This window comes from Pollicipes pollicipes, unplaced genomic scaffold (genome assembly GCF_011947565.3).
Source record: "Pollicipes pollicipes isolate AB1234 unplaced genomic scaffold, Ppol_2.1 Scaffold_7262;HRSCAF=8765_pilon_pilon_pilon, whole genome shotgun sequence".
NCBI lineage: Eukaryota > Metazoa > Arthropoda > Thecostraca > Pollicipedomorpha > Pollicipedidae > Pollicipes > Pollicipes pollicipes.
In genome coordinates, this window is record NW_023597055.1 from 21,866,365 (window position 1) to 21,892,621 (window position 26,257).

Below are 26,257 nucleotides of genomic sequence, written 5' to 3' on the forward strand. Positions count from 1 at the left end.
ATCAGTCCCGTTTTCAGGCCAGCCTTTAACTGCACAACAACACTAGACTACCATTGTGTTATGTTGATCAACGCGGGACATCAGCTATGTCCGCGCGAAAGATGACTGCTTCGGCCGAACTGCCGCACACCTTTGACGCAGGACAGTGTGCCCCTGAAGGCCACGCGGGGAACAAAACTACGCTTATGTAGTCTGATGCTCTGCATGACTTCATTTCAGATTCCGAGAAGATACCCGTAAGCAGCAATTTTACAAGAATGTGACCATATATACATGCATGTATATATATATATATATATATATATATATATATATATCACATGGTTTCGACAACGTATCACAAAACAGCACTTTCATGTAAGCTGTGGGAAGCGCTCCGCAATCGCGTAACAAGGCCACATGTTAAAAGTCATCAGTCATTGACTGACACCCATGTAAAACGAGACAAATGCAACACAGGAAACCGTTAGGCACTGTACAGTTAACGGCGCCAGATGGCCATCCGCTGGCGCTGGCCGTCGCGGAGGAGGTCCGTGTACCCGATCTCCGCCATGCCGAGGCGGGAGCACATCCAGTCGGAATAGTTTATCAGCCGGTAGCCCTTGACCTGGTCGGTGATCTCGTGCTGCTGCCCTTGCAGCTCGCTGCCCTTGGCCTCGGAGGCCACGCAGTGCTGCCTGTAGTGCAGGCGGCGCGCCACGAGCGCCTCCGTGTGCGCCAGGAACGTGGCGATTGGCACGGCGGCGATCTGCTGGGCCAGCCGCTGCCGAAAGTGGCGGTACAGAATCATGTCCAGCTCCAGGAACTTCTCCAGCGCCGCGCGGTCGGCGCCACTCAGCGGGGTACGCAGCGAGTCGAAGCGCGCGTTCTTGGTGAAGTAGGTGACGTCGTCGATCGACCAGCACATCAGCTGGCGCAGCAGCACCAGCGACTCGTCCATCATCTCGGCTATCATCACCAGGTCGAAGGCCTTGTCCAGGTCGTCGAGCATGGCCTGCACGAGGCGCGGCTCGCTGACGATGGCTGGGTCGTATCCGAGGTCAAACGCCATCTGGTTGCCGCCGAAGCGCCTGTGGCGGGGGCGCGTAGGTCAGCAAGGCTGGCAGTGGCAGGGTAACGTGGCGAACAGCACGCATGTCGAGAGAGGCAACGACGGTCACAATGTGTAGACGAAACAAACAAAGGATAAACAAGGAATGAAATTATACTTAACCACTTGTATTATCTTATACCGTAGATTACGTTGCATTGAGCCTGTAGCCGTGAGTGTCCTTTAACTCAGTATAACGTCAGGGTCGACGCTTCCTGTCATAATAACCGCGTCTCGTCTGTTTTGGGAACGAGCAGTGCCGCAGCTGGAGTTGGGCCAAAGCTCCACGGGCCAAACATGGCAGCTGGACGGGCATGCCAGTGCTATTTTAGTTCCCACTGCCCGCCAGATCCACAGGATAGGGAACGGGGCCCTGACGATCAAAACAGCGAAGCAAGAACGGAACCTCTGTTTACCCCCCTCCGCTTCAGATTCATTTCTGAGCAATTTCCAAGTGCTAGGCTCACCATTGAAAACAAGAACATCCTGTGCTGGGCCTACCCCAATCCCGAACTGCCCTCGTGCCCTCTCACCCTTATGACCTCTCACCCATAGCCGATTCTCCCCAGGGCCTGCTTCCTCTCCAGCGGCAGGGCGATGAATTGTCTCAGCGTCATATTCCAGTGTTGCGCAATCGAGAAGTGGTAGTAGTCGAAGGCCGACTCGAACTGTGCCACGGGATCGCGCAGAATCGTGACCCACGCAGCGTGATCTTGCATCACGCGGCGCGTCTCGGCCACGTGCAGCCGCGTGTGGTGCGCGAACACGTCAAACTTGTCAGAGCGGGGCCAAAGCCAATCCGGAATGAGGCGGCTGTTGAACGGCGTCTGCAGGCACAGAGGTCATCGGTCAGTTGGGTCGCATGAGCCAATAAGGTCACCGGGCAAGATGGCTAGATTGTTCAAGGTGGTCCCAGGTCAGATGGGTCACAGGTGCCACAGATCAGTCAGGAGTCACGGGTCAAATGGGTCACAGGGGATACGGATCAGATGGGTCACAGAGATCCCAGGTTGGATTGGTCACAAGACCCAGGGTCAGTTCGGTCGCGTAGGTGACGGGCCGTTTGACCTGTGATCCGTGATATCCGTGACGCTAGCACGTTCGTAGTAGCTATACAGCTTGTGCAAGCTACAGCTTGTGCCATCACCAATGATGGAACTGTAACATACTGGCTCCTAGGGGTAACAACAACGAAGTCGCACATCTGGGAAGCCAGAGGCAAGGAGTTCGATTCCCTGCGATGTTCGTCCTTCTTGCCAGGATGAGACGCAGGCAAGAGCACGTCGTGAAGCAAAAATCACACATGATGGCTGCTCATGTCAACCACGTCGCTTGTTGAGATTTGCCCCCATGTCCGAGCCTGACTCCCTTACCCACACCGATGCTCGTCCATCGGACTTGGTATCCTTGTTTCTGCATACATTTATTGTCTGCTGAAATTTTGTAGAATGCGCTTGTACTGAGCTCGTTTATTTCGGTTCATCAAATCTATATCAATGTGTGGTATTCTCAGAGCGTGTCAGAAGTCGAATGTTCCGAGGTCCACACTGTTACTCTGCACCGATACAACGATATACCCCCGTGACCTCGTCCCATGTGACTGGAGGGTGGTGTTTAACTCCGCCAGTATTGACAACAAGTGGGTGACACATCCTCAAAATATGCCAGCGGGGCATGACCGACACGCCCTCTTTACCGGCAGAGAGACCCACAATCGACTAGTGCCACCTATTCCCGAAACACCCCGTGCTTTTACCGCTGGCTGAGCCGCGGCTCGGAGATCGGACAGACTGGACTCAGACCCGTGTTACAGCCGAGGCTCAGACCCGTGTTACAGCCGAGGCTCAGACCCGTGTTACAGCCGAGGCTCAGACCCATGTCAGAACCAGGCTCAGTCCCGTGTCACAGCCTGGGCTCAGACCCGTGTCGCGGCTGGGCGCAGACCTGTGTTACAGCTGGGGCTCAGACTTGCGTTACAGCCTAGGCTCAGACCCGTGTTACAGCCGAGGCTCAGACCCATGTCAGAACCAGGCCCAGTGCCGTGTCACAGCCTGGGCTCAGACCCGTGTCACAGCCGGGCTCAGACTTGTGTTATGGCCGGGCTCAGACTCATGTCAGAACCAGGCTCAGACCCGTGTCACAGCCGAGGCTCAGACTCGCGTCAGATCCAGGCACAGACCGTGTCACAGCCGGGGCTCAGACCCGTGTCAGAGCCTAGGTTCAGACCCGTGTTACAGCCGAGGTTCAGACCGATGTCAGAACCAGGCTCAGACCCGTGTCACAGCCGAGGCTCAGACCCGTGTCACGACCGGGGCTCAGACCCGTGTCACGGCCGGGGCTCTGGCATGTGTCAGAGCCGGGCTCAGACCCGTGTCACAACCGGGCTCAGACCCGTGTTATGGCCGGGCTCATACCAGCTCTCAGACCTGCGGCTCAGACCCCAATAATTGCCGAAGTTTTCGAGCGCAGCGACGTTCTTAACCTACTGGTCCGGCCGTCCCCGTATCTGTATGATCGCCTTCCTTACGCAGCCTTTCTGTTCGCCACACTTCGAGCACCATTTGTAAGTGGGCGAAGTTCACTTCTGTGTCAATGAAGAACTGTGCATGAACTGTTTGGATACGTGTTCTAGCCACATTGGGCGTGTTTTTTCGTACATGGTAGACACCTAACGCACACAGCACAAAGTTTCTGCATCATAGAAAAACACAATTGTAGGCTTTATCTTAATGTTCGGTTACGCTTACAACCCTCCAAGGTCTGTGCAATCCTTATCCTTTCTGTTTATTACCAAGACGGTTCAGAAGATTGTTGAAAAACAAGTGTACCTCTAAGCATCGCTTAACCATCTCTTTCGTCCGAAAGTAAACGCTTTTCGATAGCTTCAGTTCACCGAAATTCCCTTCCCTAAGATATCAGACAAAAATGTACCGGCTGTGACTGAGGAAAACTTTCTTTCATTATTGTATTTACTTCAGTAAACACCCTGATGTGGTTGACCGGTCCGAGTAACTTACAGCATGGCAGGCATGGCTGCATCATCATCAGCTAGTCCGAACACTACCTATCAGCATGTAAATGGTGATGTTTACAAACTCATCAAATATCCGACAGGTTTCCGTCCCTCGATAGATTAACCGGGATCTTCTACAGGGCTCGTCTCTGGAATCTCTGCTCTTCCTTGGCCGTGTTTATGATCTCAGCCCGTACAACGACAGTGCTCGCACTGTATGTAACGCCGACGACTCGGAATCTAGCTTCTGGTCAGCAATCGCGATATGTTGAACTATTCATTCAGCCCTAGAAATTATATTTGCTCAACATTGCCACCTATGCTAGGCACCTCCACACCTTAACTGCATTCGGTGAGTACCAACGCAAACATCGAGATGCAGCAATAGTTGAAGTATCTGAAAAAAGGGCTAAGCGTAGTAATCAACCAGAAATGCGACATAATGAGCAATTACAATGCATCCATGAGGCAGTTACGACAGTTGGTGTTGCCAGGGCTGGCACCACCCGTCACGGTTTCTACACGAACTGGCGGAAATAGCCTTGGTGGCAGCCAACAGACCCACAGTTGCCGTTACAAAACTCAGGACAGTTGTCATCCAAGGAAATCCGTAGTTATCAACGATGACGCCCCCACACAATGGCCCGACGGCTATTCCCATTGAGGAGCCCATTTGGTAGACGCTGGCAACTAATGCCTTCGTACCAAGGCTGTCCTCTAGGCCATTTTCAATACTTGAGTCCAAAATGGTCTTAAAGCAAGGAGCTAATGCACCGCCGGAAAAGACCTCCAGGGCTGATAAACCCAGACCCGTTATCCACCAAGCAGGCTTTAAAGATAACAAAGTGGAGGGAGCGATCGTCATGATTCCCAGGCTGGCAAGAAGCAGGCATGGAAACATCACCACAAAAGGGTTCCGCACACGGTCGGCCAGCCAGCCCCAGAAAAAGTTTACGATGGCATACAGCATCGTACTGACGAGATAGAACAAGCCAACGTGCGATGGTGAAACACCGAGCACATCATTGGCGTAAGGAGCGAGGGTAGAATCCACTGTGCTCACATTTCCAGCATATATAAACACGGTCATCAAGCACACCCAGTTGCCCGTCGACCCGGCCAGCAGTCGCAGAGATATCAGCAAATGTGTCTGAGATTCACTGGTGGTCTGCTCGATGGTCGGCATCAGGCGCTGGCTGACGGCCGCCATCAGCAGCATGATGACGCCAAGCGTGTAGAAGGGTGTGCCGAAGCCACCGAGGGCGAACAAGCCACCCCAGATGGCCGGCGTCAAGGCTACGCCGATGGTTAGAGCAGAGTTCAGCAGCGCCACGACCCTGTTCACCTTGTCGGAGAACTGGCTGCTGACGATGGTAAGGCCACAGATGGAAATAGATGTCGAACCCACCGCTCCCACCAGTCTCACCAAGAAGCAAGCCGCCACGAAGGTAAACGTGTCCTTGATATAGCTTAGAGTGCCGAAGGCGATGGTGGAAATGCCAGCTATTGCGATGCCAGAGTTGTAGAGCCAGTTGATGCCCAGGAGGGGCACCAACCGACCAACGAACGGGCTCAAGATCACATTTGCCAGCGCGAAGAAGCCGAATAGGCAACTGATGACCGTTTGAGACACGCCCCTTGAAGCAGCCTCTACAGGAAAGAACGGGATCATGACAGCTACTAGCGACCCGCCCAGGATTTTCACTAAGAGTAGACAGGCAAGCAGTTTCTTCTGAGCAGTGGTCATCGCGCTATCCTTAGATGCGTGGTGGACAGCGCTGCTTTCGTCTTCATCGCCAGGAGGTACGCTCATGTTGTCTTGACACGGCATTGACTTGTAATTGGGATGTTTTTGCGACTCAGATGCTGACCCAGCTTCTTGCGACAGTAACGCGTCGGTCTCCATGCTGTCTGCCTTTCGGTGATAACTCACTGCTACTGCAGACAACGACTCAAAGTCATTGGCGCCGACCAATTCAGCACCGTGAGGCCACTGCTTCCCCGGCCGCCGCCGTCCCGGGTCAGGAGGTGCACCACCTCGCGCCACTCCACTGTGTGTCACCGCCTTGTCCCGCGTCTGCCCATCCAAGCCGCATCACTCCGTGGCGACACTGCGCCGCAGCCACCACTGCGCCGAAATCGCCTTGGTCCGTTCGGCATACCACGAAACCGGACGGCATGCTTTGCCTTGTGAAGCCGCTGGCGGGCCGGGGCCAGTTCATGCACGGTGGCACGGCTGTTCAGGACGCTACCGCTCCGCCGTCGAGCGGCGGATCTTCTGCGGGAATGGTGAGTTGCTGTTACGGTTTCCAAATGATACCAGTCCACTCTACCCTGAGTCGAGCAGCGGAAGTCAGGGGAAAGTCATTTTGGCACGCTCTTCGTTTATGAAACGGGCCAGTCCAGCGCTGTTGTATTGAGGCGCTCATCACGCGGGGCCGGCCGCGCCCGTCGTAGGTTGCTGATAAACACGTGTGCACAGTGTTACATGTGTTTATCTTCGTCACAAGCACACACACACAAGGTGAGTGACTTTGTGTGTGGGTCTGGGTCAGAATAGTTGGGGTTCTTAGGTCCTGACCTTCGGGTCGAATGAAGTCAAACATGGTTAAACTCCAGATTGGTGTTCGAAGTGCCCCAGACCATCTCATGCAACCACCTTGACCCTATATACATGTTTTAAGCAAAAGATCAAGGACACTCATCTAAGGTCAGTGACCTACTTTGATCTTCAGAACTTCGATCTTTTCTCTTTACATGTCTGCTTTTGATATTTTCCGTTTAAAAATTGTCGACGATTACTCTAGGCAGTATGTTCCTAAAAATTTAAATAAAACTGGCCTCAGTCATTTTAGGTCCATTCCATACCTTGACCTATAAAAAGTTCGTGGGAGATGTATAATGCGGTTCCTGTCATCAATAAGTTCAACATTACCACCACAAACTGTTCTATGCCGGGAGCTTTATAGCAAAAAAACGGGTTGGTTTCGACCTTAATCTGGCCTTTATACTTGACTCTAAGTCAATAGAACTCGTTCATCAATTGTTGTGTTGCTTAAGAAACTATCTCAGAAATGCATGGCTTTATCTGACCCTTCGCTGTTGCATCAGATTGAACGGTTCCCTGGAGTTTGTCTTCGCTGAATCAATGACTTTACTTTGACGTGCTGAAGATGAGCGACCTTACAGCATGCATCTCAATTTTTAGGTTACGTGATCCGCTATTTAATTGTCTAAGGCTATGCAGAATTTGGCGGGACTACGCCACACCGCTCGGAAATCATTCCGGAAAAGACACCGGGGGGGGGGGGGGATTGACCCCCCCACTCGAACGCGTGCTAATCTCGATAGCTTTCGTTCCGCACGGCATGTTTATATTTGTTTAGGATGCCAGTAATAGTGTAGGCATACTTTTATTTTGTATTTTCGCTCTTCACATGTTGGGAGGCGCTGGAACAGAAAGCGTCAAAGCGCTTGATGCGACGCCACCGTACTGGACGAGGCGCTGCCTAAAGAGTGTGGGCGGCGTCGTGGACGAGACGAGAGCGTGCGCCGTCCAAATAGGTAGTGGTCACCCTGGAGGTCAGGAGAAGGAACGAATCGTCGTGAAGCTTAGATGTAGCCGAGGCCGTCCCAGTGCTCGGGTCGGTGCCAGTCTGGCAGCAAATTGGTCTGATACGCTTTGAAATGGGCATGGACATGACTTTAATGAATGACTGAAATGAATGGTACGAATTGTTATTTTAGCGCAGTGAGAACTCGTGCAGACGTGCTAATAGTAACGCCAAGACGCTAGAAGGTAAGAGGATGGTATCCAGCCCGTGTGTTTTCCAGGGATGACCGGGGGAGGGGTTGGTATCCAACCCGTGTGTGTGTGTGTGTGTGACAGGGATGGCCGGCGTTATGTGGGCGTCGGCAAACGTGCGTGCTTGGAGTGAATGCGGTGAGGTGCCGAATGCATAAAATCTGTGGGGATGTGATAATGACGAGGGGATCCCAGGGTTCACATCCAGAGGGCCCCTTCTCAGTGTAATTTACTGGTTGCGTGGTATCCCTGCCAATTTTGGCGACGTCGCACGGAATTAGAACGGTTGGGTAAGCTCAACGCATCTGGTTCCGTTTCTACTCCGTCTAGATATGATTACAAACTAAAGGGCGAGGTGGGGTAGTGTGGTTAAGTGCGCACAACTGTGTGCGAAAAGACAGCCGTGCATGGTGCCTGGCCGGTCCTTCTATCCCACCGATTCACCGGCCACCAGTTTCATCCTAGCTCTGTGGCTCACGTGCGTGCGTCGCTTACTGGTGTACCGCAGTCCCAGCTTGTCGAATCGAACGCTTAACATTATCCGGCTCATGGACTGACCAATTGGGTCCTCATACAAATTTCGCCAGTGGGAAGTAGCTTGCACAAAGGCGTCAGCAGGAAGGCACCCTAGCAAGGACGCATAGCGGCAGCCAGCGACGTAACCAAACAGCAGCAGCCGGGCGGCCGTGCATGCACCAAGCCCCATCCCACCCCCGTACATAATATGAAATATCCCCTTAGATCCTGAAGCATTGCGTTCACGCTGGCATAGGATGTATCGCCTATTAATCGTAATGAAATTATTCGGATGCTCCAAAATGCCTTGGCTGGCTACGCTGGCCTGGCGTACCTGTATCAGCGTTAGCGCCCTACTTGTGGCTTCTGACACGGCGAGGGCTTCGCTCACCGTCGCTGCGATTCAAGAACATTTTAAAGGGGATGTTCCACAGTTATAACGGGTTTTGAACTGAAGTAAAGTAACCATATTGAAGACCTTTCAGCGTAGATCACAGTCCTGTCCTTCTTAAGACCTAAGGCCCTCTAGTTTCTGGGATACACGCCCGCGAATTGGTGTTTTTTCTCGGTGAGTATTTGAAGGTCACCTTAGCATTTACGACGTGATAATAACGTCATTCAAATTCTGTCATTTCCTAAGCCATGCGGTGATCGAGGCCTAGAAAAATATATTGGTCGAATCGTCCATAGCTGGCGTTCGCGAGCACGATTTCCAGACATAACGACTGTCAATTGGCTGCCAATCAAGGTCGCGCAACATACGATGGCATAATTAAACAATGACGTATCCAGGAGCATATTTTCTTAGGAGCGAAATGCTGTCGTGTAGAGAAGACTGTTGCGCTTAAAGTGTGCTTGACGTTATAAGTGATTTTGTTTCATCATATCTGATGCCTAGTTCAATATATGCAAAGGTGAAGCATTCCCACTACGTGACAGCAAGATGGTGAGTTGTTACACCCATCAGTGTTTCTTGGTATTTGGAGGCAGCATGGCGCGGTATAATTCAGTTCCCGGAAGCTAAGTTTCAAACTTGTCCAGTTCATATGTCATGTTGTACCCTTTACCTAGCCTGATCGCCACGTCGTTATCAAAGGTGTGGCCGGTGAACGCGTGGCAAACTGGGGCTTCGTGGCGCACCCTTGAACCTGTGTGTGTCAAATAAATTTATGTTTGGTGGTTCTGTGAATGAAAACTGGTCATAAAAGGATTTTCTCGTAATTTCAATTTAGTTAACTCGATGTCACGATCACCTTCAGTGGAAGTTTCACATTCGACGACATTGAGGCAAATGAATATGTGATGGAAATGTCTAATCGTGACTACGGGGATGCTTTTAAGTGAAAAAGACTCGTCTGAATCGGAAATAGCTCAGAAAAGTTTGTGCCGCCGTCCTGGGCCTCTGGGCGAACCGGAGAATGTTGTGTCCCGGTACCCTGAGTCTCTGGGCGAACCGGAGCAAAGTTTGTCCTCCCGCCCTGAGTCTCTGGGCGAACCGGAGCAAAGTTTGTCCTCCCTCCCTGAGTCTCTGGGCGAACCGGAGCAAAGTTTGTCCTCCCGCCCTGAGTCTCTGGGCGAACCGGAGCAAAGTTTGTCCTCCCTCCCTGAGCCTCTGGGCGAACCGGAGCAAAGCTTGTCCTGCCGTCCTGAACCCCTGGGTGAACCGGAGCAAGGTTTGTCCTCCCGTCATGAGCCTCTGGGCGAACCGGAGCAAAGCTTGTCCTGCCGTCCTGAACCTCTGAGTGAACCGGAGCAAAGTTTGTCCTCCCGTCCTGAGCCTCTGGGCGAACCGGATCGAGATCCAGTGCCTGACAAGCCTGATTAGTGGGACCGTCTTTGAGCGATTGAAGCACGTATTTGCTGCTTGGGGAAGTAGTTTTCATATTCGGTCTCTTGGCAGAATTAGCAAGAGCGTTTCACTCATCGCATAACAGTCCGCAAATGAATACGAACCCCAGCAAGCAGCTCCGTCAAGTAGATGCTGCGGTAGAGGCTTCCCCGCTCTCCCTCTCCCTGGCGCTGTCCAGCTACCTCTCAGTGCTGTTGGAGTTGACTGGAAGGTCAACAGCTCTATTTCGGACAGAGGGAAAGCAGAAGTCCGGCTTCTTCCCACTGATGTAGTAAGACGCACTCCCACCGTTGTCACGGCGCACGGAAGCTGTACGGAAACCACAGTGGCTTGATGTGAAGATGCAGTGCAGATTGGAGGAAAGCTTTGCTGCGGATCAGACCGAGGTTGGCGTGCGGATCAGACCGAGGTTGGCGTGCGGATTGGAAAGAGGGATCGCGCACAGATCGGAACGGATTCAAAATGATATGCTGACTGTTCTTACACGGAGTATCTCCAGAGGAGGCTTTCTCGTTGAGCTCCAGGGCGCCCAATGTCGGCACAATATACTCCACTGAATGCTGATCACATTGTTTCAGAGAACACCTTATGCAGTGTTCGTGCGCAGGTTCTAGTTCAGAATTCCTGCACGTAGCCGCGCCGTCACAGCGACCTTGACGCCGTCGCCAGTGCCACCTGACGGCCGTGATTGGAAGCGACATCCGCGGCGGAGACTCCGGTGCGCCGTGGCTGAGGGCTGGAGACCTGGTCACATCCCGGCGCCGCTCCGGTCGGCGGGGCGCCACGTTCGTACATTAACCCGGCATTGACCGTACTCCCAAGCGGCACACTATTGACTGGAGGGGGCAGAGTCGACTCTTACCTAGCTTATCGCAACAACGGTCGGATTCAAAAATTCGAAGTGCACTGGATAGCGCCGTGGCGTGCGGTCATACACCACCCAACAAAATTAAATTTAAGAGCGCATCAAGGTCACGGATCAAGGACAAATTCTTGACACACTCACTTGGGCATCTGGCCGCTCCCAAAGCGTATCCATTTGCAAACGTATATCATGGTATTCAATCATTGCACCTTGATCAAACGTACTATGTAGAAAAGTATCCAATGATACGCGCGCTATGCCAGACCTAGAGCAATGGTCACGCGCCATGCAAATGAGGACTGAAATCTTGGTCTATATCTCTCATTCTGTCCATTCATATCTGTCACATCTGAGCCATCCAAACGCTAACGCGAAGTGAAAAGAGCTTAGCCGCAATTATCGGCATCAGACGCGTGAGCAAGAGCGGCTAGTAGTTCGTAAGCCGCGTAAGGTCAAGGTCAGATGGATACCCTCGAGTGTGGATAGGTGGTTGGATCGATTTTCGCGCTGTTTTCGTCGGTTCAGTCCTGCCAACAGCACAACCTGATATCCTTTAACCCCGCCGCTAGTCACGTGGTCGTCGGTCGGCGTGTGAAACTGATAAACGGCTTCCGCCGCCCCGACACCACGGCGCTCCGGCAGACCAGAGCCCCGCCACCCGGCGCCACGGGGCCGGGCCTACCTGGGCACGGGCAACATGCGCTGCAATGCATTCCAGGCCATAACTCGGTCATTGTTACAGATAACTTCTTGAAGTTTGGTCAAGTCATCCTTCATAGCCGTGTCTAGGACACCTTTCATGATTTTATAATTCTGAGTCTCGGACCAAAGATGGTGAATGCATTGTTTTAAGTAATCCTCTTACGCCAATATTTTGAAGCGCAATAGTGAAAGAGCACAACGACGAGACATAGGAATAACAGCTCACACTTACCGCTGACAGATATTAATTTTTTCTGTCCAGCGGTTTGCCAGGGCACAGCGCCGGCCGGAGAACGCAATGGTCCGGAACAGCCAGCGCTGATGGACTTCGACTAACCCCGACCTCCCCCCCCCCCCCTCCCACCCCTCCCCCTCCCCCCTCCCGCATCAGGGTCGTGGCCGCGAAGACAAAACAACAGGAGGGCGTGAGCCAATCTTTGAGTCAAGAGTGATGCAAAAGTGTTTGTGTTCTTAGTATTCGATCCCTGAAGTTGTGTTCGTTGTCGTTTATGCTAAAAAGATCATTCAAAAATATGTGATATCAGTCTTTTGTGGCGGCACTGCTTTTTTGGTGGCCTGTGATTGGTCCACCGTTCACCATCCCGAGCGCAGTTGCTGATTGCGCTTGTTTCCATCGTGACAACTTTCGCGTGATAATGCATTCGTGTTTGGCCTTTTGGCGTTTCTGGTTTATCACACAACGAAATGCGCATCCCGAATGCGCACCCGGAAGTGTTGTACATCAGCTGCATCCCTAGCTAACAGCGAAGCCCTGTTCATGGTCTTATAACTATTTAGTGCGTTAAATGGTTTAATTAATCAATAGAAATTCCTGTGCCAGCAAGGCACCCAATGCCCGTCATCAGTCGCTATTGTCAGCCCAGTCATGCATGTCTCTCAGCATTTTTGGAAGCGTTGAATAGCCCGATTGTGGCTTTTTTAAACTTTTGGTACAAGCACCTTCTTTCCTGGGAATGGTAACGCCCGTCGTAATTCTTTTTGTTGCGCTATATTGTGCTTCATCTTTGCTCTTCACTATGTGTTGGCACGTAGTTTAATATGTTTACGAAAAAAATGGTATCACAAACACTGAAACCAAATTGAAATGTTGGAACATCGCATTTAGGTACAAAATGATGATCTTGAAAAGTGGATGAGCGGGCTTAATCTTAACTTTACAAGTTAATAAATTTTGGCCGGCCGGTGCAGCAGCACAATAGTTCTGGTAAAACTATCCTGAAAACTACCGTCCCAAGCGACAGAAGACGTCTGGAAAAGCCCGGGCCCGTTAGCTGATTCCGCAGTCCGCTGGTATGGCTGTCCGGCGAGGCGGACGACACGTCACACCTCCTTGCTGGTGGAGCCGGTCGGCCCATGCAGCTATGCTGCTGACCACAATTGCGCCGGCCTCCAGCACGAATATTTCGCTGGCGTTATCGATCGGCTCATTTTGGCAGAAGTAGGCATTCGCGTGGATCTACACATCTTGTGCCGCCCTCTGTGAATGTGTAGATGCAACTGGTACCAGGTGTAGGAGATGGTGGTGTGAGTCTCCATGTGCCAAGAGGCAGCAGGAAATCACAGTCACAATCACAGGCTTCTGCCTGATACAGATCGTTGTGAGTTGTGAGATCATATTCTGACAATAACCCACCTTCAGTATACTAGGGGATAGTGGTAAAGCAACGTTCTCAAAGAAACCTTGACTACAGGTGAGAGCCGCGCTCGGCGATTGCAAAGATAAGGTCTTGTAAAGCGTGTGCTGGCGGGGCCGGGTCGCAAAGCTTCGCTCGCAACGGGACACTTACGTAGCTGACGTAGTAGTTCCGCGGCTTGAACCTTGTCCATGATAACTTCACTCCAGTGTGCTTAAAGGACTGCGCGAGTTCCGCGGAAAATGAAGAAGTTTTTATGTAAATCTAAATGATTTACAGACTGCGTGACACAACATGACTTGAGCTGACAAACAGGACAACCTGGCATTGAGCCGCCTGTCCTCTTGATGGGCAGCACAAACGGCAGTGTGTTGGGGTGATGCTGAGTCGAGACATGGCGTGCAGGTGATTTACCATAGCCATGGTTTGCTGGCGCTGTTTATTATCCATTAGTCGTTATGGTGCATCACCATGTAGAGTTATTGACGCCACAGGATAAACGCGAAGTCGCCGCTGTTCCGAACATCCGATAATATCATCCGTGTCGAGTTAACCCCTAACCGCGCCACCCCCTTACACCGTCACCCGTCACCCATCATCCGTCACTTTCACAGCAACCACTTCCCAGTAGGTGAGGCAAATTATCACCGAGAGTCGGGACACGCCAACAAGTTCGTCAACATGTTTCAAACACAAGACTATCTGGACAAGGACCGACCTAACGACCGGACCACAAACCGCAACACGCAGCAAGGACTTTATTCCGATTCTTCCTGTCTCTCAGCTGATCCACGCTCTGCATCTGTATGCTGACATGTGCCTTAAACTTACGAAAACCGCTTTGACACCAACCAACACCCCAACAGCCGCTGTTGCCAAAGCCAACACGATAATCATGCAAGGAAATCCGTACATATCCACAATGATGCCCCCCGAAAGAGGACCGACTGCTATTCCCAATGAAAAGTCATTTGATACACACTGGCTATCAACGACAGTGTAGACAAGCTGTCCTCTAGACCTCGTTCAATACCGGAGTCCAGCATGATCTTAAAACATGGGGTTATTGCGCCTCCAATAAACATGAGCTCGAGCGTCATGCCTAGACCTGTAACCCACCAGGAAGGGTTCAAACCAAATGACGAAGAAGGAGCCACTAACAAGATTGCGAGGCTGGCGACAAGGAGACATGGTGACATCACCTTGTAACGATTTTGCACACGCTCAGCCAGCGATCCCCAGAAAAAGTTCATACCGGCATATAGCGTAGTGCTGACGATGTAGAAGAGACCAACCTGTGACGACGCAACACCGAGCACATCATTTGCATAGGGAGCGAGGGCAGAATCCACTGTACTTACATCTGCAGCAATTATGAACGCGGTGGCCATGCACACCCAGTTGCCCGTCGATCCCGGCCAGCAGTCGCAGAGAGCTCAGCAAATGTGTCTGAGATTCACTGGTGGTCTTCTCGATGGTCGGCATCAGGCGCTGGTTGACGGCCGCCATCAGCAGCATGATGACGCCAAGCGTGTAGAAGGGGATGCCGAAGCCACCGAGGGCGAACAAGCCGCCCCAGATCGCCGGCGTCAAGGCCATCCCGATCGTTAGAGCAGAGCCCAGCAGAGCCACGACCCTGTTCACCCTGCTGGGGAACTGGCTGCCGATTATGGTGAAGCTGCAGACGGCGGTGGCCGCTGAACCAGCCGCCTCCATCAGCCTCACCAAGAAGCAGGCCGCCACGAAGGCAGATGTGTCCGCGATGTAATTGAGCGTCCCGAAGACGATGGTGGCAAGACCGGAAGCTGCGACGCCAAAGTTGTAGAGCCATTTGATTCCCAATAATGGCGCCAGCCGACCAATGAAAGGACTCATGATCATTTTCGCCAGCGCGAAGGCGGTGAATAGGGAGCTTATGACCGTTTGAGACACACCTCTTGACGCGGCTTCAACAGGGAAGAATGGGATCATGATGGCTACCAGCGAGCCGTTCAGGATCCTCACCATCACCAGGCAGGCCAGTAGTTTCTTCTGAGCAGTTGTCATACGATCGTCCCTTGCCACATGTTGATTAATACTGACTCCGTGGTTGCCGTCAGATGGCGCATCTGTGTCTTCTGCATGTTGGGTAGACTCGTACTCGGTATAGCTGTCAGATCCAGAGGCCGATCCGGTCTTCGGCCCTAATAATGAATCCGTCTCCATCTTGCCTAGCTCTCAATTTCAGGCAGACTTTGCTATCCCGTTGCAAACCATTGCAGGATATAATCAGTGCAGACGAGCGCTCAACGTCGCACACACGGCGCCCGCACTGACGCTTCCTGATGACCTACCGCCAATCCTGGTAACATCACCGCTCCGCCCGACGACCCACGTCCGTCTGGCCGTCGTCTTCTCGCCCGTCTGCGGATTTGGCGAGATAGCCGCACTTTGTCCGATCCGCACTCGCGCTGCGTTTTCAGTGCCCGTAGCAGGATCCTGGAGACCCTGGTGCGCACGAACCATTGGCGGACCTCGGACTACACAAGCATATCTCATTGGACCAATCGGGAAGCTGGTCTGTGCGGTGAGGTTCACCGCCGGAGCTAGGTGCACTCACGCCAAGCGGGTGCTTCATAACCTTGGCAGTCCGGAGTTTGCGCTGGTTCTTGAATGCTTGTGCTTAGGTAGCTTGCAGTACACAAATTTTCAATGCTGACCGCGTTTCGACTCGCAAAATTTAGCATATCTGACTTGGTCTGGCTCATAAATTCAAGAGTGCAAGCAGACCCAAAAAACGCAAACGTAACTTTAAGAATACAAGCCTCACATAACACCACGAAGCATGGCCATGAACACATGATGCGGCAAAGGCGCAGTCCTCGTTGGGGTTGAGCATTAACTGTTTGTTGTCCTGTCACATTTATGATCCAGCATTGTGGAAATCGCTTTGATACCTATCAACAGCCCAACAGATGCCGTCGCAAAAGCTAGCACGGTTGTCATCCAAGGAAAACCGTAGGCATCCACGATAATGCCTCCGGAAATCGGTCCAATCGCTATGCCCATCGAAAACATCATTTGGTACACTCCGGCAACAAAGGACTGTGTACCAAATCCGAACTCGAGCCCGTTCTGGACGCTACAGTCAAGCATGAGCTTAAAACATGGGGTTAATGCACCACCAATAAACATGTCTTCAATGGTCATACCTAGACCTGTTATCCACCAAGCCGGCTCTAAACCCAATAACGGAGAAGGGGCCACCAACAAAATTCCAAAGCTCGCAACAAGGAGGCATGGTGACATCATCTTGTAACGGTTCCGCATTCCCTCAGCCAGCCATCCCCAGAGGAAATTAATGATGGCGTACATCGTAGTGCTAACTAAGTAGTACAAACCAAGCGTTGACGGCGAGACGCCGAGCACATCATTGGCGTATGGAGCGATGGCCGAACTAACGGTGCTCACGTCTGCAGAAAATATCAGTACGGTTGCCATGCAGATCCAGTTTCCGGTGGATCCAATAAACACCCGGAAATTCTTGAAGAAGCTCGTCTGCGGTCCACTGGTGATCTTCTCCATCGTCGGCATCAGGCGCTGGTTGACGGCAGCCATCAGCAGCATGATGGCGCCGAGCGTATAGAAGGGGGTGCCGAAGCCACCGAGCGCGAACAAGCCGCCCCAGATCGCCGGCGTCAACGCCAGCCCGATCGTTAAAGCAGAGCCCAGCAGCGCCACGACCCTGTTCACTTTACCGGGGAACTGGCTGCCAGCGATAGTGTAACCGCATACGGCAATGGCTGCTGAACCAGCCGCCTCTACCAGTCGCACCAAGAAGCAGGCCGCCACGAAGGTAGATGTGTCCGCGATGTAGTTGAGCGTGCCGAAGATGACGGTAGAGACACCCGCAGCTGCTATGCCGAAGTTATAGAGTCGAGTGATGCCGACAACGGGCGCCAACCGACCAATGAACGGGCTCATGATCATCTTTGCCACAGCGAAAACACTGAAGAGGGAACTGATGACCGTCTGCGACACGCCTCTCGAAGCGGCCTCTACGGGGAAGAATGGGATCATGACAGCAATCAGCGAGCCGTTCAACATCCTCACGATCAGCAGGCTGGCCAACAGCTTCTTCTGAGCCGACGTCATGCCTGAGTTGTTTGCCGCACGCTGCATGCCACCTTCACTGGCAGGAGGTCCACTGGTGTTAGCTGGCTCTGAAATGGATTCATAGCCGACATGTCTTTCTGATTCTGAACCTGAACCAGTCCTCCGTGATAGCAATTTGTCGGTCTCCATGACGCCTGCTCGGCGCTGACTCCGTTGAGCACCACCGACCGGCAGCACCGCCGGGCGGCTATCAGAACAGTTTACACGCAGGTCCCAAGGACGTCGTAGAGTTCCACCAGCCTCCTCGCCTCTCAGCACTGCCCGGCGCTAGTCTCAGCCTGACTGCACCCGCGCCTTCCACATCAGGCGCTGGCCACACCCACGTCTGTCGCACCAACTTGATTACACCCACGCCTGCCGCACCAGCGCTGACCGCACCCACGTCTGTCGCGCCAGGTGCTGACCGTACCCACGTCTGCTGCACCAGGCGCTGACTGCGCCCACGTCTGCTGCACCAAGCATTCACTGCGCCCACGTCTGCTGCACCAAGCTCGGACTGTTCCCACGTCTGCTGCACCAGGCGCTGACTACCCCACGTCTGCTACACCAGACGCTGTTTGCACCCACGTCTGGCAGACTGGTCCGTCGTCCGGCTACCTGCAGAGCTGGCGGTGCACTGCAGCCGCCCGGCTCGCGCCCGCACCGTGCACACTCCCAGGCTTCACCTGGGCTGGATAGCTTGCATTCATTACAGCCCGCCGGCCGGCCGGACCGCTGCACGTCACGGCAGAAAACCGGTTTGTTTTTGCTCGGCAGTCGGCGGAGGGTGGCGGCTGTTACGCAGGGCGGCGCAGCGTGCAACCTAAGAATGATGCTTGACACGTGACTGTCGCGACACTCTGGTAAACAACGCCTCAAATTTGTGGTGCTATTTTTCCCTCTCTTGTAAAAGTATATGCAATGGTGTCTTGTGGCCGTATTGTGGCCGTAATGGTCCGTATTGGGGCCATTTTTCCCAAAACATAAACAAAACACTGGGATGTTGCTGAAACAAACTGAACTAAAGCTTACAAGCACACGCATCACAGTGCTGTGTTTGCTTGTTCCCGATCGGGCAGCCTACAGTGTGAAGAGAGCATGCTGGTTTAGGCGCGGCTTTCACTTGTTTGTCCGGCGGGGCGTGTCTTCAATTAGTTTCAGTGCTGCGGGTGGTGAAGCCTTACAAGAGCGTGTTTTTGTGTTGAATGTATTCATGTTTCGGAAACAAAGTGTGCTGGCCAGCACTCTTGCTGCTGACTGGCATTTGTGGCAAACAAGCCTTGTGAATCTTGACTGTCCGTATCATTTCGCACGCGTGCGAAGCATATTACATCCCATTTCACGGCTACACATGGCTGCGCACATTATCAAAAATATACCGTAGCTGAAAAAGTGAAATAGTCCATGAGCATGCATGCGGCAGCTTGAAGATACGCCCGCAAGTCCGTCATCCGCGCATTGTCCCGCGCCGCGGCAAAGCAGACCAGTACCGTGCGATGCATGCCGACGCCATGCTGTGCGACGCCTGCCGACATGATGCAGTGCGATGCATGCCGACACGATGCAGTGCGAGCCTCACCGGTGATCCGACGTAGTTGCCCGTGCTTCCCAGGACGAAGTTGAGCGAGTGCTTTTCGCCGTAGCGCATCAGGATGTTCTGCACAGTGGAGCTGGCGCATTTGTGCGTTTTCAGAAAGAAGATAGAGTCCCGCGGCACGCAGCTGTCGCTGTCGTCCCCAGCCATTTTCGGTCCGTCGTCCCCAGCCATAGACGGGAGTTGCTGGTGGTGCGGAGGCAAGAGTGCCCTGCCGGGGCAGACAAGGGGAGGTAGAGGTCACGTGGTTGAAGCGGCAGCGAGGTGGTGTTACACCCAGTAGGTAGCCCTGGTGGCAGCCCCGGGAGAAGCCAAGCACCACTGACATGAAGTTAGCAGTTTTGACTACAGAATAGCCTACCTTTCTGGCGTGGAAAGCGTCGTCACCTACACTGCCCGTCGTCACCCACACTGCCCGTCGTCACCCCACGCTGCCCGTTGTCACCCACACTGCCCGTCGTCACCCACTCTGCCCGTCGTCACCCACTCTGCCCGTCGTCACCCACTCTGCCCGTCGTCACCCACACTGCCCGTCGTCACCCACTCTGCCCGTCGTCACCCACTCTGCCCGTCGTCACCCACACTGCCCGTCGTCACCCACACTGCCCGTTGTCACCCACACTGCCCTTCGTCACCCACACTGCCCGTCGTCACCCACACTGCCCGTCGTCACCCACACTGCCCGTCGTCACTTACTCTGCCCGTCGCTGACTGGTGTCGAGCAGATGTGTGTCACAGACGTGTCGCGGGCTCTGAGTTAGCTCGGCCGCGAAGCGAAGTACGTGAGCTCAGTGCCCGTGAGCTTGAACGCAGCGCCACGGTCCCATCTTTTACTTGCGGTCCTCTCACGACCGATGCGGTCCGGACCAGGCGCGATAAGCAACGGCGTCAGTGACCGGGGTAATCGGTAAAGGGATGGCAGGTCCCATACGAAAGAAGACCGTAGCCGTGCTGGTCTGACAGCAGGATGGGAACACACCCGGTGGCTGCCAGACGTCGAGCGGCGCCGACGCGGCGGCCTCATGAGCACCCATGCGACACGCGGCACGGCTAACTGTACACCCGTCTGCTTTCGTTCCCTCGTTCGGCTAGCGGCTCGGGCTGTTTACAGGCCTCATCAGTCGGTGGTGTGTGGAGCGTCACCTTGTGTTCCGCCGCAGCGGCCGTGGAAAATTGCAGGGATGGTTGTCACGAGTTACAGTTATGGCGAAGGGCCGACCTGACAGCGTCACTAGCGGACCCAGTCGTCGCTGAACGGCCGACTCGCGCCGGGAAGAAACGCATCGAAAGCGAGAAGGCATGTGGCTGGCCGAAATGTGACCCACGAGTGAAGAGACAAGGAGCACAGGTCGCCCTCGACAAATGCCGTGACGCGGCCCACATCTATCTCGGACAAGACTGAACGGTGGAACAGGTAATTAATTAACAGGTACTTATAAATGCCAGTGCCCAATGCGGAACACATGCAGCATGCATCACAACGTTCCCATTTCAGGATTTACGGACGTTTTCAACATTTTGTCCCAACCCATGGAGTGAAGGGATCTCCGGGATGAGTGCAACTTCAAGCAGCACATATTGCGGGTTACCCGACCCCTCCATCCGATCGTAAAATTTCGGGTCAAAGGCAGAATTTTGCGGCGAACCCTAAACGTGCTACAACACTTCGTGCGGTCCGTCCTGCTCTCTGACGTCACTTGGCGTTTATCGCGTCCGCTGCCACCGACGGCATGCCATCTCAGTCGGGAGTAAGCAGCGAGAGCCTAAAGGGACTCGAACCCACCCGCCACAGGTGGGGAAGTCTGGAGTTGGGTGCTCTAATCGACTGGGCTAACGGCACAGACAGCACATCTATCAAAGAAATTGAAGAAGTACAAGTAAACCGAGATAATATTTTCTTAGCACCAACAATTTCTTCGGTTCGAGTAAGCAATGTCCGCCTCACCAAAAGCGACTTACACCAAGATCCGTAGGATTAAAAGATTATCCCATGACTCATCTTTTGCCTTTACCGTCTCGTTTTCCGAGATGTATTCACCGTGATAAAAAATTGTATGAAACACCAAAAAGAGACATGCCCATTTATCTTTAACACACGTAACTGCCGCCATCATGTGGTATGACAAGATCAATGCCACGGGAGCGCGTGGAAATCTAAAACGGGTCTGTCAGTTTTGTTATGGCTCGCTATTGGTGGCCACAGTCCGCACGAGTGCACTTTTCAGGCCTGCAAGATAGTGATTGTTCATACGTTTGTGCCACAGCTTGCCGATGTGAGTGAAACGGACTGGATCGGCTCAGCGTAGCCTACAGGTCCATTCAATCCAGCGCATTAAACGTCAGTTGGGTTGCAAGACGCGTTTGATGCTGGAGACAGAGACGGAGATTGATCGGAATTCTTCTGACTTTGTGTTGCCTTGAGGTCTTACGTCCGGGTAGCGGGTCAATTTGACACCCTCGAAGATTTTTCAGAATAATTTCTGAACGGCGCAGCGTAGCCACGCTAAACTCTGTCTCGTTCTAGGGCAACTGAATAGCACACATTTTCGTATAAAGAATTAAATGCACCTTTTATGGTCGCTGATCAATAATAGGTCAAAGTCGGGCCATAGATGTCATAGAAAGCCATGTCTAGGAATGGTTCAATATGATGCAGCAATTAAGAGCTAGAAGAAGATTTTTGAGACGTCTCTCAGATTATTCGTAGGCAATAAAAACATTGAATTTAGAATCACGACCAGTTGCATTGACCAAGGGTTAGGTATGAAGGTCAGACCGAGGTCAAATCCAAACTGTTTTATTCCAGAGCTTGTATTATGGGGTAGTTTCAGGTGTCATTTCGAATGGATTGGTACCAGTGACTGCAACAAATATATCCCATGAAATTCATGAAGGTCAGAGTAGGTTACTGACCTGAAATGATCTAAGCGAACATTTTGCCTTTTGATGGACATATCACCTTGCATAAGCCATCACGCTTATAAAAATGACCAAATGAAAGCAATCTCGTACTTTTTGGTCACCTTGACCTTCCAAAGGAAAGAAAGACTCCAGCTTAGGTGCGCCATACCCACACATGCGCCACGACAGTTTCAAGGCACCCCGTTCACAAGCGCAAGACCACGCTCATCTAGTACGCCTTCTGAATAATTAAACCGACACTCCCACCTCATATATGATATCTCAGGTGTGCATCAGTTCTCGGGCGCACCAAATGATGAAACAATTGGAACTGCAACCATGACCTCCTGCTAGATTGCCGGCTTCATCAAAATGCATTGCTATTCAGAACTGCTAGCCCGTCGCGACGCATACGGGCTGTAGGATGGCATCTGACAGATCATGTCAGAAACGCTTCCAGATCCTCCACTTTGGCACACGATTTTGGGTCTGCATTAAAATTACACTGAGATGCAATGCTATGATAACGTGCAAGAAAGAGTCCTCAAACTTTGCAGGAACCTCTGTCTGAAACATCAGGAACTCAATACCGGATATGCTATGGGGCATCTCCGTAAAATCAAGTCATGCTTACAGTTACCCACTGGCTTAAGCTTCGGGTTGGAGTTTAGGGCACTGTGATATGCCAAGCGGTCTTATCAGCTTGTTTGTGTCGTTGGCCTTGTTTTTTCATATCTGCCGCATGGAGATCATCTTTGGTCAGCAGGGTCATCGTTCAATAACCGGGAAGACCATTGAGCCGCCTGCCAGTGACGGGAGTTGATCTAATTGAGCAGCGAATGGGGAACGCCACCATGGACTGTGAACGGAGCTGTCTGTGAGCACGGGCACCTCAGGGTGTTGGCGTGTGATCGGACCGAGGGTGGTTACCATTTAGCGCGGACGGCTGCTGGCCACGTCGTCAGTTATAAGGCGCGTTCAAACATGGTGCCACCGGCTGGCCCAGTGCCGGGGGTGAACACTACTACATATGTGAGAAATCTGGAGATGTTGCGGAAATGACAGGTTGCGCTTGGGCCAAACGCTGATCCCATTTACGTTCATTTTAAACACTCGGAATTTAGGAAGTAAACAGCAGGGATTGAAAGTTGCAAGAGCAGAGTTCACCGTATTTATGGGACACCACTCTACAGAAGGTAGGGCTTTATGGCGCGTATGATACACAGACAGACATGGCTTTCAATATAAACGGCGTTGATCTTACGCTGCTGTATTGAATGATATCGATAAGTCCGACTCGGAAAGCGATTGATGACCAGATGTAGGTACTGACACCAAGTCTCGAGCGTTGCCTGTCAGATTGGAGGCCGAATGTTGAAATATTTTGACTATCCATAAGCAGCTTGTTTACGTATTGTGTCAAACATTCCGGGATATGCCCAGGAGCAGCTCCAGGGTTCAGTGTTCGGTAGGACCATATAGTACAAGGTAATGCCTCCGGATTGTCTGTAGTGATTTACGCTTACTGGAGCGAACGGTTCTCATGGTGATCAGAACAGTTGCGAGAGGAGTATCGTTATTGCGATATATCAAAAGCAACATCGAAGACAGTGACAGGGTTTGAAAAGAACAGTTACCGAAGAGTGTTAAGCGATTACGGTTAACTAACGTATATGTATTAGCTTGTTTTACTGAATTTGAATGCAGAGATTCGCGCATTACTCAAAAGTCATACATCATGGACACCTTCGTTGACAACGGCGTTTCCAGGCATTGTAAAGGGCGGAGCAGGGAAGCAGCCTTAAAACTTCGCACTTCGGTGGTGTAAGCGGATAACGTAGAGAACATACATGTGCACATATCAAATTGTAGGGAAGGAAAGAACCATCTGTGTGCACATGTTTCTGCGGGGATGAGAGCAAGTGAACTAAAATTATTTGGAATATTGAGGCCTAAAACGGAGCAATAAATTTTACCACTAATTTCTGCAAAGTAAGCAGCATCTAAAACTGTGTATCAGAAGCGCGTTCAGGAACGGCAAAAGACAGGTGGGATTGCAGAACCCGGATGCTGTGACCACTAACGGCGGGCATTCAGCTGTCGGCGACGGTCTCAGGCTTCTGTCTTCCCTCCCCATCCCCTCCTTTGAAAAACTGGACTCGCTTATGGACTTGCCCACAAACGTTGTATAGACGCCATGATTCATTAACAGCGCAAAACATCGTTGTGGCCTACAATAATATATACTACTCTCTCGGTCTCCCGCCTTCATGAACTCAGTGGGAACTTGGCTCCGTCTATCCCAAACATTTTGCTACCACACTTTTTTCCGATCACAGAGCAGAGCGCCATTGCATGTGCTTCACATACACTCAAACCCTTATTGCATCTCATGTGCACCCCCTTCAATCTGCAAGATTCAAATATTGCCACGGCCTACGATTGGTAAATTCATCGATCTGCGGTGCTTACATAGAATTGGGTTGATAAACGTACCAGCTGTGTCGGGCCCAACTTATCCTTGCGGTTTTTTGACAACGGCTTTTGTTTTTGGCCCCTTTCCCTTTTTCCCTCCTCCTCTTGAATATTCTCGAGATTTTCTTCTTGAAAACGTACACCACTGCCGGGGTAATCAAACGCTATTTGGCTTTCATGATCGGCTAAGTAGCTCTCGCCGTACTTGAACGCGTCGGTTCTCTTTCCCCCTCCCCTCCTCTATCACGCCTATGACCGGGGTTGGCCGAGAGCTCGTCTGGAATCGATTAACACGCGCCCGTCTAGGGATGATATTGACGTTATAGGGGTCATATTGACTTCCCCCCCCCCCCCCGAAGGTTGAACTGGAATGGTTTACGAACGGCGCAGGTGTAGCCACGCCAAATTGTGCACAACTGAAGACAATTAAATAACGCATGGTATAGTACCAACAATTTAGGTGCACCTTGTAAGGTCGCTGACCTACGGCAGGTCAACGTCCCGCCATGGATTCAGCGAAGTCAATTTCTATGGAATTGTTCAATGTGATACAACAACGGAGTGTTACACGAAGCCATACATCTCTGAGATACTTTCTTAGGTAGCGCAACAATTCAATGAACAAATTCCATTCGCCTAGGGTCAGGTATGAAACTCAGACCAAGATCAAAACCAACCTGTTTTATTACCCTAAGACTTCCTGTATGGGGTATTTCCTGGTGCTCATTTTGAATCTATTGAAAACAAGAACCGCGTAATACACCCTTCATGGACTTCAAGACCGTAATAGATAGATCACCGACCTAAAATGACCCAGGCCAACATTTTAGGAACATACTGCTTAGCGTACTATTTCTCTCTTGTTCAAATGCAAAACTCAAAGCTATCTTGTATGATTTTGGTCACCATGACCTTCAAAGGGTCAAAATAGGTCACCAACTTTTAATAAGCATGTGGCCATTTGCATTGAACAGCTATCTAGGTCCTGGGGGCACTTTGGAGGCCAGCCTGTAGTTTGACATTGTTTCACCTTATTCGACCCGAAGGTTATGACCTAGGAACCTCAAACTTTGACTTTAGGGAGTCCACGTACAGGCCATTAGCACCCTATTGATTTGGTGTCTCTAGCTCTCTTAGTTCCCAAGATCTCAGCCGGGTCCGATTGCCCCCCAGCTCCCCCGATGGGAAGGTATCCAACCAACTGCCCGGGCGCGTGTTAAGCGGGTTCCGTTCATCCGGCTGACACCCGTTGGTATGGCCTCACGCTGGGGCTGTGACCCCCCCCCCCCCTGCCTCCCGGCCACAGTCGCTGTGGGGGGGGGGGGCCGTAGCTTCGCAGTGCTTTGGTGTGCTGTGTCATGTTCCGCGCCACTGAGGTGTTGCGGTATAAGTCACGCAGCATCCGCGTCGCTTTCTGTTCTGGACACGCGCCAGCTGTGGTGGCCCGCCGCAGGCGCGACTCAGACAGCTGACAAGTGCGGTGTGCGGTGTGCGGTATGAAAAGCGCGGTTAGTATCAGCGCGTCAATGCGCTGAAGGGAGTGTAGCGCTGTCTTGGCAGGCCTCGCTGGGGCCGCATCAACCGTTGGTCGGGGCCATGGTGAGGGCATGATGGGGTCAGTGATGGAGGTCAGTGATGGGGCAGTAATGGGGTCGATG

The 26,257-nt window shown here is 52.2% G+C and overlaps 2 protein-coding genes across 3 annotated transcripts in view; both read right to left on the bottom strand.

Annotated features, from left to right (window-relative positions):
- Nucleotides 1-351: 351 nt before the first annotated feature.
- LOC119114248 (galactosylceramide sulfotransferase) overlaps nucleotides 352-26,257 on the bottom strand; it is a 38,403-nt gene continuing 12,497 nt past the window's right edge. For both annotated transcript variants that reach the window (XM_037238444.1, XM_037238443.1), the window contains 3 exons: nucleotides 19,209-19,434; nucleotides 1,640-1,917; nucleotides 352-1,070 (listed from right to left, as the gene is read on the bottom strand). In XM_037238444.1, the coding sequence (XP_037094339.1) occupies nucleotides 482-1,070; nucleotides 1,640-1,917; nucleotides 19,209-19,397 (1,056 nt within the window). In that variant the 5' untranslated portion in view covers nucleotides 19,398-19,434 and the 3' untranslated portion in view covers nucleotides 352-481. The remainder of the gene's footprint in view (nucleotides 1,071-1,639; nucleotides 1,918-19,208; nucleotides 19,435-26,257) is intronic.
- On the bottom strand, nucleotides 15,925-17,942 carry LOC119114247 (MFS-type transporter SLC18B1). Its single transcript, XM_037238442.1, has one exon. The coding sequence runs from the start codon at nucleotides 17,777-17,779 to the stop codon at nucleotides 16,373-16,375; it is 1,407 nt and encodes a 468-aa protein (XP_037094337.1). The 5' UTR covers nucleotides 17,780-17,942; the 3' UTR covers nucleotides 15,925-16,372.

What these genes read in the sequence shown, in the direction of transcription:
- LOC119114247 (XM_037238442.1), bottom strand. Translation starts at nt 17,779, where the DNA reads ATGGAGACCGACAAATTGCTATCACGGAGGACTGGTTCAGGTTCAGAA.